The sequence below is a fragment of the Clupea harengus genome, chromosome 22 (assembly GCF_900700415.2).
Source record: "Clupea harengus chromosome 22, Ch_v2.0.2, whole genome shotgun sequence".
Taxonomy (NCBI): Eukaryota; Metazoa; Chordata; class Actinopteri; order Clupeiformes; family Clupeidae; genus Clupea; species Clupea harengus.
The window spans coordinates 18,354,624-18,372,123 of NC_045173.1; the positions used below are offsets into that span (position 1 = coordinate 18,354,624).

Genomic DNA, 17,500 nt, shown 5'->3' on the forward strand with positions numbered 1-17,500 from the left:
TTGTGTGTTTTTTTGTTTGTTTGTTTGCTTTCTTTAATTGTGGTGTGATAAAAAGAAGGCTAGTAATTAGATGACAAGGACACTTATCGGGTTATCTCTTTCTTTCTCGCTCTCTTTCTCTCTGTCCTTTTCTCTGCCTGAGTGTTCGAGGGCAAAGGTTGCCTTCCTCTAAACTCGGTTGAGACTTCATCTGAATCTGTATGTTACCTGTCTGCCTCTCTGTCTGTGTGTGAAGGCTATGCATGACAGCTAGTAGACTTTCCCTGTCAGACACAACAGAATCTGCTGCTCTGAATGCAGTTCTAAAACGTTTTTGTTTTGTTTTGATTTTTTTTACCCCAGGGTTAGTTTCTCTTTCCTCACTATTGTAAATATTTTTCGGGGGGTGAATGATCAAATTGCAAATACCTGACGTACACGTGTAATACCTCGTTTGAAACTATTTAATCTTTTATTTGTTGTTGTTGTTTTTTTTGTTTATTGACCAGTTTTTGGGTCTTTCCTTTTATGTTTCATGTGGAGAGTTACTGCCTTGTGATACAGGCTCTTGCTACTTTATTTATTTGTAATTTGGCCTTGAAAGTTGTGTCATGAAAATTAAAGTTTGTGACGTAAAAAATAATAATAGTACCACTGGATTATTTATTTCTGTTAGTGTTAGTTAGTAACTTAACACATTTGCATTTATTAATTCTGTTGACCCTTATTCATAGTGACAAGGAAGAAGATGTGCTCATATTTGCCAAAGTTGTTGCCCAAGCCAATCACTATCAAACATAGCTAGACGTGATGCCTTTCCTCCAGAGGAGGTCAGTGTTGCTCAACTATTAGAGAGATTTCACAAACTCATAACCTGCAACTAAGTTACGGATATATGTTTTAGGAAATAATTTATTAAGGAGACAGAGAGATAGTTGATTTAGACTTCACCCTGTGATTATACATGTGATATGCGGAGGGTGGGCCCACAATCAAGTTTCTTGTAATTGGAGTCAGCGATTAAACCTACAAGCGAGGCCAGGCTCATGACAGAAATGAAAGGATCCAGTCTTCACGCCCACTCACTGATGCTCTTCTGTTGCCTAGGCACTAGTCAATACCCTGTGTGACAACAAGGTGCCGTAAAGTCGATCACCGCTCTCTCTCTCTCTCTCAGGCAGATCACCATGGTAACGAAGGCCACAGAAGCGGTGTATTGAGTTTGTCAATGGCAGGCCCACCTCCAATGGTACACAACAAAAGCCCATCTAGCGACTGCCCTTGGTTTCACCAATCAAAAAGTATGACTCATTTCTTGATGTTCTGGAATGTTCCAGGAAATTACACTGTCCTCCCCAACAATTACTTCTCAATTGCAGTGTCTTAAATTACTAGAATCATTTTTCACTAAGCAGGGTAAAACAAACTAGAAAAAACGGAAACTTCTTATACAAGCTTATACAAACACTAGACTGCAACTCTTCAACAAACTGGACATGCATCAACCCTGGGTAAACTGCTGCTGAAAAGCATCTCTACTGGGTGTGTATCCTTCAGTCGGTTTTGTCGCATAGTTAAGGCCAAGCCCTCTAAATCACATCAATACCAGCTGTGCCTCCAAATCCTGTCCCCACATCAGTGGCCGATAGACCTAGAGCCTCCCCCAACCTCCTCAGAAAGAGAGAGAGAGAGAGAGAGAGATCTCCACTCACTCTCTTCCTCTTTCAGCCCTCAGCATCACCCCTCCCCCACACACGGTCATCATACACACACGTTGGTCCACTAATGGATGACAGACACACAAACACAGTGACGGAGAGAATATTAATGAAATCAAACACGCATACAGTCCGAGATAACAGCCTGTCTGAAGAAGGTTGTAACAGATGCAGTGGTACAGACAAAATCTGTGTGAGTTTGCATCCACAGCCTATTACACTTTTTACCATCTTTGTCGCAGAGGGGATTCTTTCACTGTGAATTATACTCATGCTGATTGGTAATTGTGTGTGTGTGGGGGTCTTTTTGTGTGTGCTTATTACTTAATGGTGGTGAGTGTGTGCATGTGTATTATGTGTGCATCAGGGTTTCTGCTAGGCAATGACTTCAAATCAGTTTGACTATTTAGGCTGAACCAGGACCGAATCATGGTCGCTGAGGCCCTTAGGCACAGCTTTTGGAAGGCCTCCCACCCGCGCTTTCCTATATTGGTCTTTTATATTGACTTAAAAAGGTAGTGGCTATATTAAACTACAACTGGCTTGAGACCCTATTTTACACCAGGCTTTCAATTCCATACATCAACTTTAAAAAGAAGGCGTTTAATTACTTTTTATTCCCTTTAATATTGCCTTTGTTTAATCTTGGTTTCTGTGTTGTTGTTATGCTCTATCAAGTGAATATAACACATTGTATACAATTATAATCAGATTACTTAAAGATTAGACATTTTTACATACTGTAGAAACAATATTATTAAATGATAACCACTAATAACTGACCAGTGGTCAGCTCATGCTCTAAACATGGAGGGGCGCAGGAACCCTCACACTATAAGTCTGGGGGCCTCACACTGTAAGCACTGTGGGGTCTGGAGGGCCCTAGAGGTAAGCTCACATTATAAGCACCCAGGGGCCTAGTGGTCAGCTGAGGGCCCTGTTGTTCAACTTCCTTCTGAAGTCTTGGGCCATGCACCATGTGCGGCCTGAGGCTTGGGGCCCCCTGGCAGCCCGAGGCCCTGGGGACCGGTCCCAATGGGCCGGCCCATAATCCAGTCATGTACTGAGCAGTAATGATTAAGCAAAATGAACAGCAAAGATTAAGTAAAACTTCAACATTAGCAGCTAAAATTAGAAAGAAAAAAAAAATTAGCAGCTCTTTTTTTTTTTTACAAAACATCTCTAACCTGTAACATCTGTTTTTTTTGTTTAAAGGCTAGTCCTACATGGCATCAGATAAAGGCTACCAGGTAACATTTTATTTTCACCTTTTTTTCATTGTGGTAAAGTCCTCTGCTGCCGACTTGAGATCCAATGTGTCCAATGTGTCTTTGCAGCTTGCTATGCTCATATATGCCCTGTCCCTCTGTTTTCCTCCAGATCACTTCCATTCTGCATGATGATGATGACTCCCTCTGCCCCTCAGCTGGCACGCCCGGCACTGAACGCTGAACTCATTAATGAACACTTGGCATGCCGTCCAATTCATTTAAATAACATTTTATTTCAATTAAATTACATTTTGTTTCAATTAAATTAAATTTATAAAGTGCCAAAACAATACAATTGTCTCAAGGTGCTTTACAGAGCCCAGGGCCTGAACCCCCCTAGAGCGAGCACAATGGCAACAATGGCAAGGAAAAAGCAAGGTAAAAAAGGAAAAAACGTGCCGGATAGAGAGGTAGAGATAGAAAAAAGAAAAGGGGGGGGGGCTTGTGACAGAGGGGAAGGTAGGAGACATGGAAGGGAGACAATCAGAAACATGGCAGATGAATTCATACCCGTATCAGGTTGCGCATGAACATAGAACAGCTTAGTGGGTATACAGTGTGCTTGTAAGGTTACTATTACAATGGTAAGTAGAGTAATGGAACAGAACACTATGTAAATAGTGGCATTGCAGGTAAATGCTAGCACAGCATATGGGGTGGGTAGGTGAAGGCAGAGGGTTTCTGCAAGTAGATCAGGTGCAGAGACTACAGCAGTGGAAATAGTCTAGGAGGGGAAGAAAGAAACGAACTGAGTGGGTAGTGTTCGGCTGCCAATATGTACTTAATGTAGTTATGTTTGATAATGTTGGCTGACTTGGTGCATGGGGATTTTAGTTATACAAGCATAGTAAGGGTGGCAGGATACAACAACAGTGCATAATTGGCTGGCGACAGCCGCAACACACGCCACATGCTGTACCCAGGATCTGTACAGGCCCTTCCTCACAGTACAACATGTCCTGTCTGTAGTCCACTCCTGCTGAACACACCAACATGGCTAACAAGAAGTAAGAAGAATGCGACGGGTGACAGTATTTAAAGATGGAGAGGGTTCCTGCTTCTCGGATGGAATCAGGACGATTATTCCACAGGAGAGGGGCTTGATAGCAGAAGGCAAGCTTCTATCTAGGGTTAGTGTACAGTTTTGTCAAGTTTCATGGATAGGTAAAGTTGGGTGTCATCAGCATAGCAATGGAAGTTAATGCCATGCTTATGACAGCACCTAAGGGTAGTATGTGCAAAGAGAAGAGCAAGGGTCCAAGCACACACACACACACACACACACACACACACACACACACACACACACACACACACACACACACACACACACACACCTAAGGGTAGTATGTGCAAAGAGATAAGCAAGGGTCCAAGCACAGAGCCTTGGGGAACACCATAACTTACTCTGTTGTGATTGGATGGTTGGATATAGGCCTTTAGTTAGCCAGATTAAAACTGATGCAAAAGTTAAACCCCCAAAATGTCACTTTGGAGGAAGTTGCACCTTTTTGGGGAAAAAAGTACTGTAACACTGTTTAGGGATAGGCTACGTAGACTACATACTACAGTACAAACTACTGTTAAGGGATAGGCTATGCTATATATATATATATATATATATATTGTTTTATATGAGCATTATTACCAAACATTTTGAGTGGCAAGTTTATGTTTAGGTTATTTTATGTGTGTCTTTGTAGGTTGTGTGGTGTGTGTATGTGTGTGTGTGTTTGTGTGTGTGTCTGTGCGTGAGGCGCTGGGTTGCTACGAGGCTGAAGGTGAGGCATGCCAGAATGTGTGAGATCTGTAATGAGGCAGAAGACCCTGGAGAGAGAGAGAGAGAGAGAGAGAGAGAAAGAGAGGGAGATTGAGAAAGAAACTGTGAGAGAGAATTAGGGAAAGAGAAGGAGATAGCAGGGAGAGTGTGAGTGAGTGTGTATGTGTGTGTGTGTGTGTGTAAGAGAAAGAGAGACAATGAGGGTGAAGGAAAGAGATAGAGGGATGAAGAGTTGAAAAGGGAGGGATAGGAAGTGAGAGAAAAGGAGTGAGAGAGAGAGAGGCAGAAGAAGAGAAGGAGCGAGAGATTGATACGTCTGTCTGATGACTCACCGGCCGTGGGTATTTTTAGCCGGGTGCTGAGGAAGGGGGAGGGGGTGGCATAGGGGCAAGCGCTTTGGGAGCCAGCCAGCCAGCCAGCCAGCCAGCCCGCGTCACTGCAGAGAGAGAAAGAGAGAGAGAGAGGGAGAGGAAAAAAACAACAGATAAATATGAGAGACCACCGCGGTGGGAGGAAAGATGTAGGGAGAAGAAAGGAGGGGGGGGGGGGGGGGGGGTCGTGAGAGGAGAAATTGATGGGGGGAAGAGGGGAGCAGGACTAAAATAGACCAAAGAGGTAGAAGAAGGGGACAGAGGAGAAAAATAACTGGCAAAATAGATACACGAGTGGTGAATCTTCCTCCATATTGTACAAAGGGTGTGGCTTATGACGCCAGAGCTGTGTTACATAAACAGTATGTGGAAGCAATATTCATTTAATTTGTGTTTGCATGTTTATATATTGTGTGTGTGTGTGTGTGTGTGTGTGTGTGTGTGAGTAAAAGAGAATAAAACAAAGTGAAGCTGTATTCCAATTTCCTGATCTCTTGCTGTGCAGACCTCTCTCCCGCAGGTGGGGCGAGGGATGAAAGCGCGTGTGTTTGTATCTTTTTATACACACATGCAGAGACACAGACACACATGCTGTGCACATCAGTGCGCTCATCCCCCGGTGCCTTTGATTTCACCTTTGACCTTTGGGCTGCCACTCATCAGACAAGCTGTTTCCCGTGTGTGAGAGAGTTGCTCAGTGTGTTTTCCCTATACCATGGCCAGTGTGCGTAGGCTCTCTCCTCACCTCCTGCACCACCTCTCTCTCCCTCTCTCTTGTTCTCTCTCTCTTTCCGCTTCTCTCCTTCTGACTGTTTTCCTCTCTCTCTCTCCCCATCATTTGTAATTGATTTCAATTCAGTTCAAATTTGCTTTATTGGCATGATAAATCGCCAAAGCATTCATAAGAACAGTAGAATATACATAAAAGGGGGAAAAGCGGAAAAAAACATATACAAATATTTCATTTCTGTGCGCGTGTGTGTGTGTGTGTGTGTGTCTGTGAGTGTGCGATTTCACTGGTGGGTTGTTGCAGTATGTGTGTTAATACTGCAACAACTGCCTCTCTGACTTTCTTTCTTTCTTGTCACAGTACATACACAGCCTGTCTATTTCTACTGCTCTCCCTCCACCCCCCCCCCCCCGCCCCTACACACACACACTTCATATCTTTCTCTATATATCTCTATATTTTCTTATCTCTCTGTTTTAGTCTCTCTCTCACTCTCCTTTCTTCTCTAGCTCTCTTTGCCTCACTCACAGCCTCTCCCTCTGTCTGCCTCTCTCTCTCTCTCTCTCCCTCTCCCTCTCCCTCTCTCTCTCCCTCCCTCTCCCTCTCTCTCTCTCTCCCTCTGTCTCTCCTGTTTCTCTGCCATGATGTGGTTGGCAACACTCTCCCACGCACGTGGGGTTCCTGCGTTTTAATGAACACCATCCCTCCCACTGGGCACAGGCAGGCAGGCAAAGGTCACTTTCATCTATCTCTCTGTAACGCCCGCTTGCCAGCCCACCCTGAATGGAGCATGTAGTGCCAGTGCAGACGCGGGTACGGTCGCGGGCGAGAGAGCCTGGCGAGTCCCACACTTTAGCTCATTAACCGCTATGCCCAGTGCCCACTCTTTTACTTATATCATATCTGCATGCTTAGACGATGCTAATTGTCGGTCACGTTATGTGGCAAGTGTACGCTTAACATTAATGGGAAGGTTAACGCTTGAATGAAAATGAGGTCCATTCCGGTGGCGTTGGCTTTGAAATGAACTGTCAGAGAATGCTGGCCAGTGATATGAAAGCAAGAAAGTAAAGAAAAGGGGCATTTTTTGAAACCTTGAAACATACAAGTGGCGATCATTAACAATCATTCATTCCAATACAGACACATTTTCTGGGGAGATGAAGCCTGTCAGTGGGTTTGTTAGGTCTGCATCCAGCACACAATCTGACCACTGTCCTCTCCCTGAAGACAAAGCCCCATTTAAGACCAGAAGCAGAAGACATGGTGGCACAGCCTGCTCCGGCTTGTGCAGACGCAAGAGAATGCGTCACTCTTAAGAGCCAAGATGACTCACACAGAGTCAAGGTGAACAGTCGGTTAATGCAAGAATGGCTGAAGAGAAAAACAGAGTGGTAGAAAAAAAAAGAAGAGAAAAGAGAGTGGGGCATGACTCTATAGGAAGAAAAAAGAAGACAGTGAGAGGTGCAGAAAGGTGTGGATTTAAGCACAACAGCACAAGCCAAACATGGCCCACCAGTGAGGAGCTTAATGGGAGGAAGACCTCAGGGAGTGAACATAATTTACAGATTTATAGGTACGGAAAAAGGAAGAGGGGGCGAGAAAATGTGAGAAGAAGAGAGAGAAGAGTAAGTAAGAGAGAGGGAAAGAATAAAAAAGGGAGAGAGAAGAAGAGACAGAAAGACAAAGAGAGAGAGACACACTAAGAGGAGGCACATGGCTGCCGACCACAGAATAATGGTGGCGTGAAAAGCGAAGGCGCTAACAAGCGTGTCTCCAAATTTGTTCTCTCTAATGAGAGTCCTAATTAGATCTAAGGAATCTCCTGAGTGAGATGTCATGTCTCCTCTCCTCTCCTGACCGCTCTTCGTGGAGGAGGCTTAGACATCAGCACCCACTAAATGGAGACAGAGAAAGAGAAGGAAGGAGGGTTGCAGAGGGAGAGATAGAGAGAGGGAGAGACTTGGAGAGAAGAAGAGAGCAAGAGAGAGTGGGAGGAGTGGAGAGCCGCACATAGCTGCGCTATTAGCAGCCTCCTCCTCATTAGGCAGACACCTGTGACAGCTCTCTGATCACCTCCCCATCCAGAGAGAGAGAGAGAGAGAGAGAGAGAGAGAGAGAGTGGGGAGAGGTGGATGGATCACCATGGCGACGATGGCTGAAAAAGATGCTTCACCATGACAACAACGACCTGGCACCCTGGAGTGTTAAAGATGCAGTGAGTCATTTGTGGGCTGTTTAAAAGTGTGTAAAAAAAAAAAACTTTGAATGTGTGTGTGTGTGTGTGTGTTCGTGGGTGTGTGTGTGTGTGTGTGTTCGTGGGTGTGTGTGTGTGTGTGTGTGTGTGTGTGTGTGTGTGTGCGCGTGTGTGTGTGTGTGTGTGTGTGTGTTCGTGAGTGTGTGTGTGTGTGTTCGTGAGTGTGTGTGTGTGTGTGTGTGTGTGTGTGTGTGTGTGTGTGTGTGTGTGTGTGTGTGTGTGTGTGTGTGCGCGCGCGCGCGCGCGTGCGTGCGTGCGTGCGTGCGTGTTCGTGAGTGTGTGTGTGTGTGTTCGTGAGTGTGTGTGTGTGTGTGTGTGTGTGTGTGTGTGTGTGTGTGTGTGTGTGTGTGTGTGTGTGTGTGAGTGAGTGTGTGTGTGTGTGTGTGTGTGTGTGTGTGTGTGTGTGTGTGTGTGTGTGTGTGTGTGTGTGTGTGTGTGAGTGAGTGAGTGTGTGTGTGTGTGTGTGTGTGTGTGTGTGTGTAATAAAGACAGAGAGGATTGAGTAGGTTAAAGCCCTCCAGAGAAATGTGTGTGGGGGTCCACTGATGCTGAGAGTGCGTCACCCATCTCCTAAACGTATGTGAGCTGACTTACCTCCTCCCCTCCTCTTCCTCTTTGTCAGTGAGTCACACCTTTGGGCCATGAAGACAGCTTGGCTAAGAATGGACCCTGTGCTCCCACAACTGAAAGGATAATTGGGAAAAGGTCAGTGTCAGGGGAGCACTTCAGAAAAGACCTGTACTGATCTTCCCACTCCACTCCCCCTCTCCATCAGGAAAATAACAACCATCATCTCCTCCCTCTCTGACACAAGCAAGCACACACACACACACACACATGATATCTATATATCACATATCTATCTATCTATCTATCTATCTATGTCTATTTGGACATCTATCAATCTATCTGCCTGTCAATCCATCTATTTCTGACCCTATCTTTGCCCATCTTCCACTGATCATCTTTCTTTCCATCTCTCTCTCTCTCATCCTCCTCTTGGGCAGCTCTCTAGACTGACGTGACAGTCAGAGATGACTAGCTGAAGGGCAAACTCCTGAGTGAGAGGTTAGTACGGCAGGCAGGCGGGCTGGCATCTTTTCCTTTGTCACCCCCAGTGACTGCTCCCTGATTAAAGGCCTCCGTGTTTTAACACTGCAGCTTCAGCACACACAGAGGAACGTCCGAGGAACGAAAAGCAGCATGACAGCACAATAAAGGAAAGAGAGAAAGAGAGAAAGAGAAAAAGAGAGAGAGATGGATAAGAGGCTGGAGAGAAGCACGACGCAGGTTGACAGGGTGAACAGGGTGCTTCACTTAACGTCCAGGAAGTAGAAGAGCCACACTCTATTAATTAAGCGCTAATTTGCATTCACACACACAAACACACACACACACACACACACACTCTCTGCCTCTCCAGTGAGCTGCTGCTGCGGAAGCACGCGGAGCTGAACTCCTCCCGGGATAATTGATGTTTTTGGAGGAGTTTAATCAAATCAGCTCGTCCCCACACTCAGGCCAAGCATGTAATCTGGCCTGTCAAGCTGTCAAATGTCTACTGAGAGGAGGCCACTGAGTGACAAGGAGGCTTCATATTTTATTTTTTATTTTTTTTTCTGGGAGGCTCAGACTCAAAATCTTTTCACATCGACAGCCAAAATGCTGCAAAAAAAACAACACTGCTGCCTGGCAATAAAATCACACCACACCAAATAAAGAATAAGGCTACAGACATTACACAGTAACAACCAACTAAAAACAAACAAAAATGTAATCGATGCCAGGTTGCACAGAAACACACAGAAACACCACCCTTCTGTTCTCACCCTTAATCATACATCCATAAGTATTTCATCGTACCCTGGAACAGCCATGACAGCCAGCTCCATCTACCGAGCTGCTCCCTTCCGCTTTCCGCCAAGAGCCTCCACCCACACGCGCCCCCCTTCCAAGCGCATCTGTTACAGTCAACAAACACATCGCACCAACCAACTCCCTCAGCCAGCCAGCCAGCCAACCCCCAGCAGTCAGGGTATTTTTAGCCTACGCCAGGATGACAGAGAGAGACACACACACATACATTCACAGAAGCCTTCGTCATTTCTGAGTGGGAGAATCCACAATGGAGCTCAAAACGCCACCCTGTCAGAGGAACACTCTGTGACACACAGATCACAGGTCTGCAGAACACAGGACGGGTCAGCGGAAATCTGTGTGGAGGAACAAGAGCGGTTGCAAAACTGAGGGTGCATAGAATGTGATAGCATCACATGCACTGATGTGTGTCTATACAACCAGTCCTCCCCAGGTACTTGTCATCATTTGTTAATGACTAAGATTCAGAGCGTCAGACACATGTTCAGTGAGTGGGTGAACCTTATGCTCACCCTACACCTAGGCGACCCAAGGTCACCCAACAGCAAGAGGATTTCTCTTCATTACCTTCTTCCCATTTCAAGTTATGTGTGGGGGTTGTTATTTATGGTATTTGTTATAGAACAGGAAGTGGAAAGCCATCCAAAGCCAAGTCACTTGCTTAATTAATAAAAATAACTTTGATAACTTGTTACGTTGTAAAAATTTGATTCAAATCTAGAAATGTATGTTGAGCCAGCTGGGGAAGGAATTTGTTTTAACATAGTTTCTGTTTGTGTCTTAAATAAACAGAAAAATACACTGTCTCTCAGAAACATGGTAGAAAACAGCGAGCTCATGATGTCATCATCCATGCCAAATCAAATCAGAGATAAGATATTTTGTATGAATGAGATGAACAAGTGTAAGTCATCTGTGTGCGTCTGTGTGTGTGTCAGCGAGAGGTAATGAGCAACACTGAGAGGCAGAGACAGAGTGATTGCCGGAGTGTGTGTGAGAGAGCGGGAGAGAGAGAGAGAGAGAACACATGAGAGGAAAAGGGAGAGACAGAGAGCCTTGAGAAAAGAGAGAGTTGCTCTCTCAAAATCCAGTCCCATCCCCCATTCCACACACACTCTCTCTCACACACAGACACACATGCACGTCACACTTACACACAGACACACATGCACGTCACACTTACACACACACCACATGCCTACACGTGATCACTGTGCTCACGTCAACATGTTCACTGCCCTCCTCTCCATGCCTGCCTCCCCAGTGTCCTGTCAGCTGACTTCTCCTCATCAACACAGGACCCATCAGTGAAGACCACTGTAAGCCACTTTACTAAAGTGTCACAAACATCAGACCCATCAATTAAGACCACTGCACCGGGCTTACTGTCTGAATGCGCTCGGATGCCCGGGTGAGTTATTCTGGTGTGCTATACTAGAGGCGCAAGAGATGCTGTCCACGCACTAGAGAAAAAAGATCAAGGATCAAAAGGTTTAAAAAGGAATACTTTAAATACATTCATACAAACAAAACATGTACTGTACCTACAGTTTCATTTCTTACCAGTTTAATTGTTTTGTATAGTGAAATTAATATGCAGAAGTGTTGGATATGTAAAAGCTACAGAGTAGGACGTAATGTTTCAGCTTTACAAAGTAATCTGTTCTCAAATGGTTTATTATGGTACACAGTTACACAATGTGCATCTGTATTTAGGTTACCTGATGTCTGTTGGACCTTGTAGTTATGAATAACATGAAGGAACACTGATGGCAGAAGACCAAAGAGGTCTGGTGATATCAGCTGATTGTTCCCTAGTGTTTTTGTCACATTAAAACCCAAGGCAAAACTAATGGGGAAATACTGCTGCCAGTATAGGCCTAATGAGAATTAGTTTTGTTGTGATCATTTGATAGTCAATGTAAGCAAGGAGTAAGCAAGTCACTTTTAATTCATTATGTCACGATACGATATAGCTTACAACAAAATGCAATGGCTTTTGGGAGGACAGGGCACATCATTCTTCATTTAAAGTAACCAAACAGGGTGTCAGCCAACCTAACAAAATGCGTGTTTAAGGCTATGCAACAGAGAACATAGCTTTCCCTGCCTTCACATAAGGCTACTGCCAGACAGTGAGTCGGAGATCTGCATATCCTCGATCTGTCTCCTAACACTTGACGACACGTTGACCCCCGCACCTCTGTTGCAACCTATCGGCGAACTCTCAGCGGCGCTCAGAAACCGATCGATGCCGGCGGTGAGGCTCTCTGGAGGGGACTTGGGAGTTATGGCCGTCACAAGGGCGTTTATCAATGGCATCTCTCCGCAGAGGAAAGATCTGCGACAGCGATTCTGTCCCACTGTGCGGATTTAGCGTGTGAGTCATCGCCGGCGGATTTAACTCTATAGTCCCCGTGGGCCATGGTGATTGTGGTTTTGCTGTATGATACGTCAAAGCATTAATATAAAATACAACATTTTGGGTTGTTGTATTTTGCTGTTACTGCAAAAGATACTTATGGAGTTGTCCGGACACTATTGGCTATACACAACATAATACTCACATTCAGTGGACAACAAACCAAATAAACATAGTAGGCTAAGTAATATAAATATGAAATTGACAGCCAGCTGTATTACTTCTGGAGCAGGTCAGATCATTTGAGGGACATGCACTGAAATTGTATTTTGAAGTTTCATGTAATATAAGATTGAACCTTTTTCACACGAATAAACAAGTAACGGATGTAGACCACAGACAAGTAAGACAGCTCAAATACGATTGGTTTTCCTTTTCGTGACATATCACAAGCATAAATCATCAATATGGATATGTAAGCACCGGTTATTGCGTGTGTTTCGGTGACGCACGAGTCAGGTGTTGCCTCATATAGCGGAGGGAGCTGTCCTGGTGCTGAAAATCCAACAGCGGCGCTCGTTCACATAGACAGGAGAGATGCTATATATGTTTACGACTGTCATCTGAGCTATCTGCAAAAGGTAAAGAGCTTCTTTTCGTCTGTAACTAGTCAAAGTAATGCACTACAGCACTAATTATGCTCATAGAGCTCCGTGTACTTGCTATATTGTCTATATGTTTTGCTTGAAGCGGGTGTTGTTTTCTGGCATTCAGTGATATCATTCCAGAGGATTCACTCCTAGCACCGGTGGCTTCCGTTGTTTACCTGATTGATGATTTACGAGAGATAAAACTATATTTAGCATTTTTTGGGGAGAAAATACAATATTTAAGTGCATTTTGGCCAGATTTCAAATGGTTTAATCAGAGCTGAAAGCCACAAGTGAAAAGGTTACCTTGACAACGGGTGGTGACTCATTCGATGGGGTAGGCTATCGTTTAAAAAGGTGTTATAACAAAGCCCAACCCCGTATTGATTCACGACCAGAAGCTAAACGTTGCGCCTTTTGACTCGGTAACTGATTGTGTGCTATCACAATTATCTTTCTTTAATTATATGCCAAAATCAGTCTGTAGATATAGCATGTTTTGTAACTATAATCTAAAAAGTTCTTGCTGTGCATGTTTTATGAGACAGTGTTGTTGCTGTTTGGTACTAATTGTGGTTATGTGTTCAATGCTTTCCAGGCATTATGCTGCTGTTACCTCACAAGCTTTCCATAGGAGTGGCTGTCTTGCTCGCACTTCTCCATGCTTGTGCGGTGCAGGGTGCGTCCATCCGGCAACACCGGCTTAGAGGAGGCGAACAGGGCGCATACCTTGCCCCGAGCTCCGACATGGTTAAAGCCCTGGAGTACATCGAGAGCCTGAAGCGACGGACAGGTGGGCTGGAGAACCCCACTGCTGACTACGACGAAGTAGACAAGTTCCGCTTCCTGGTGCAGCTCGCCTCCCTTCAGGACGAGAGCGCGCCGGAGCGCGGGGATGACGGCTGGCTGGAAAGCAAGGCTCCGCAGTGGGTGAAAGGGCTGCTGCGAGCGCTGGACCAAGCAGGCGAAAACACCGAAACTGCTCCACCTCAGGCAAGCCGCCCGTCCAAAACCAGACAAAAGTCAGCCGGTACGAATGGTCCTGTAAGGGACTACGCTGGCTTGGTAAAACCGCACAAAAAGTACCCGCTGATGTTCGAGGATGAGGAGAATGTCAGAGACAGCGCTTTCAAACGTGCCACGGAGGACCTGGATGAGCAGTACACCCCACAAAGCCTAGCCAACATGCGTTCTATCTTTGAGGAGCTTGGAAAACTATCGGCTAAAGACCAGAAGCGTGATAACCAGAAGTTCTACAGTAATGACCAGGAGGATGATGATGATGATGACATGTACAGGGTGAGAAATCTTGCGTACGAGGATGTGACGGGCGGCGAAGACTGGGTGCCGTATGAGGAACAGGTAGAGACGGAAGAGATGGTCAAAGGCAGCCACGAGGAGTTTGAACGCGGTTTAGGAGACAGTGAAGAGGACGTAGAGACCATTGAGCGCCGTGCAAGTCAAGATCCTGACGATGACACGAAGCTTGTGGATTACTACCTGTTGAAGGTCCTGGAAATGAGTGACCAAGAACAAAAGCGGGACAGAACCGGGGGCCAAGACAGCAAAAGATTTATCCGGCCATCTATCATCGACCCGCAAGCCATCAACAAGCTGAAAGCTATCTCACTGAAAATGCAGGTCCCGCCCGATGAGCTCATTGAGATGCTGATAACGGGGGAAATCAGAAAACAAGAGCGCCCGGTGGTAGGGGTGGAAAGGAAAACGATGCCTCGCTACAAAGGTAGAATTGGCAAATATTACAATAGACGACTGCCTGACAAATTCTCTAACTACATCTCATCTGACTTTAAATCCGAGGACATTCTAAATCTCTTGGATAGCCTGGGCAGTCAGAAAACATATTACCCTAAGCAAAGGCCCTACAAGACCACTGTATCAAGATTTGTGACACCAAATGGTCATCACGGGAGCTTGATTATGTCAGATATGAATAAAGCCCTCAACAAAAGAAAAGACGATTACGACGACACAGTAGACGAAGATGAGTTGGCGACGTTTCTTGCGGCAAAAGTAATGACCGAGTACCCCGACACAGATAATTCCAAACGCTCTGTCCAGTCTGAAGCACAAGAGCAATTTCCCTATGAATTGTATGAAGAGGCAATGAAGGACTATTTTGACCAGGTAGACACTGGTAAAAGCGCTCCGGTGAAACGAGATACTGAGGCCAAACAAGAAACCGAGTTTAAAAACCTAAACGACGATTCTGCCTCGGAGCCATTAGATCAACAAACGCCAGAACCAGTTCAGGAGGAGAAAGAACACCGTGCAAAAATTGTTTCAGGAATGTAGACGGGAGAGAGAAGCGGACAGCAATGAATTTGTCCACTGGAGCAGATAGCTCATGTTTCATCACAAAAATAACCAGTCTGGTGGAAGTGGTATAGTTTTACATGGAATTTTAAAATATATCTATTGTAAATACAACATAATCCAGTGTTCGAGAATAAAATGTATCCTATTTTGTCGTGGTCTCTGGATTTGTGGTTTTTATTGTTATATTACGTTCAGTCGAACAAAGAGCATATCCCCTTATTCATACTCTTAATAATACTCTAACTGGCTTGCTGCAGTCATTTACAATGGAAAAATGGCCTCTCTATTTCAATATTAGAATAAACAGGTTGGTGTCCTACTCATTTTTAAACCATTTTGTACGTGTTCGAAGATGTGCAAAGACTTAAAGACAAATAAAGCATTACCATTATTTTCTTCTTGTTGTGTTGTGTTAAATTATTGTACATGTTCACAGTCTGAGTTTATAATACTACTGAGCAAAGAACAAAACAACCATTCTGGGTGACGTATCAAAAATGTACTTTCCTTATGAAAAGACTAAATAATTTGTTGTCATCCCTATTTGTGCACACAAGTACCTTCCTGAAAATATTGTTGAACAAAATTCAAAGGTGGCCTGCACATAATATGAGAAGAGGAAACCTAGAATGAGAACCCATCCAGTGTGCGAGAAGGAAAACCTTTTTCAGTACACATGGGGTGAGAATTTTATCAACATGTGGACAAGACATCCACCCTAAAACTGTTACCCCTTAACATCAGACATTCAAGCACCATATGGACAAAGGCCTACGCATGGAATTTATCAAAATAAGTTTTTTATTGTAGAGTCCGTGAAAAAAAAATCAATATTGTGCTGTAGAATACAGAATTTATAACCTCCACCAAGAAAAACAAAAAACAAGAATTACAACCGATTACTCCCTGAGGCACTAGAACGACTCAGTAAAATCTGAATATTTAACATACGGTGACATACACATACATAAAAAGGCACTTTTAATCATCTGACAGTAATTTAAATACATTATTATTATAATAAAACAGAATTATTTAAGAGTAGGAATGATTACATACAGTCAGCTATGATTGTCATCATCATGCTAATCTGCAGGACAATCAGTATCAGTGTCATTGTATGGCTAGAATCCATGTACATAAATACCTTTGAAATGACAGTTTGTGGGCATCTCCCTGAAGAGAGCTAAGCAGATGTGCTTCGAAGTTACGAACGACCTATGACTAACTCTTTTGGGAAAATGGAGAGTTGTGCACATAGTTACACAGAATAAAGGCAGTGGTATGACCAAGGCGAACAACATAGCCGTGTGGATCCCCCCCGACTCCATTTACTCTCTTCCTGACTCCATTTCTTCTTTTTTCCCTGTGCTTTAGAAGGCAGGCTTACTCATATACTCCTCCATAGTCTGAAAAGCAAGAGACACAACGCACATAAAATCCGTAATCCAATACACACAACACATTCAGTCAAACACGTTACACACCAGAATACACTGAGCCACTGTCACGCTACTATGATTGAGCTCAGGAGACGAGACACAGGGATTGACTATTGCCTATTGATCCCGTCACTCACTCCACTTGTCACAACATGAAGATCCCCAAGGCCTCAGCGAGAGGGCTGCCAGTTCACGCAAGACTGCAGTGACTGAAGCCCTCTCTGGCTCTGCCAGGCTTTGACAGCAGGGAGATCTGGAGCTATACGAGTCATTCGCAAAAACACCTGTCTCATCTTTGGCCTGAAACTGTCGGCTCTTCTCTTTATTATCTCTAAAGCCTAATTGTTCTTGTCTGCGGCTATTTCAGTGTCTGCAATTATGTACATGGACAGGCACTAAGATGTGGTTGGAGGAAACAGCATCGCTAGGCACTTAACAATAGCTCCAGATTAGAGATTCTGGACTGTTCTTTTTTCTTTTTTTTTGCAAGCCTGTCGGTACAAAAGCAGCCCAGGGAGAATGTGGACACAGCCATTTAAGGAAATGACACAAGCTTTCCCGAAAGCACAACCAACTAAAACTTTCTTGTGAGCCACTGAGAGACTGCTTAATATGAAGTCTGGAATAGCTCAATTAATTTCCAAAGTCTTAACTTTGTCTACGTAAAACGTGCCAGTGGTTTCAAGAATGCAATTTACTGGTATCCAACCATCTTGGTAAAT

At 44.5% G+C, this 17,500-nt stretch overlaps 2 protein-coding genes across 2 annotated transcripts in view; one reads left to right on the forward strand and one right to left on the reverse strand.

Annotated features, from left to right (window-relative positions):
- The first annotated feature begins 12,882 nt into the window (after positions 1–12,882).
- On the forward strand, positions 12,883–15,732 carry scg2b (secretogranin II b). Its single transcript, XM_031559701.2, has 2 exons — positions 12,883–12,987; positions 13,595–15,732. Exon 2 carries the CDS (start codon positions 13,600–13,602, stop codon positions 15,310–15,312), a length of 1,713 nt encoding a protein of 570 aa, XP_031415561.1. The 5' UTR covers positions 12,883–12,987; positions 13,595–13,599; the 3' UTR covers positions 15,313–15,732.
- Positions 15,733–16,119: 387 nt separating this feature from the next.
- ap1s3b (adaptor related protein complex 1 subunit sigma 3b) overlaps positions 16,120–17,500 on the reverse strand; it is a 4,538-nt gene continuing 3,157 nt past the window's right edge. The window contains exon 4 of the mRNA XM_031560376.2: positions 16,120–16,745. Within this exon, the coding sequence (XP_031416236.2) occupies positions 16,710–16,745 (36 nt within the window). The 3' untranslated portion in view covers positions 16,120–16,709. The remainder of the gene's footprint in view (positions 16,746–17,500) is intronic.

Bases quoted from the DNA above. Each gene is read 5' to 3' on its own strand.
- scg2b (XM_031559701.2), top strand. From the start codon at position 13,600: ATGCTGCTGTTACCTCACAAGCTTTCCATAGGAGTGGCTGTCTTGCTC.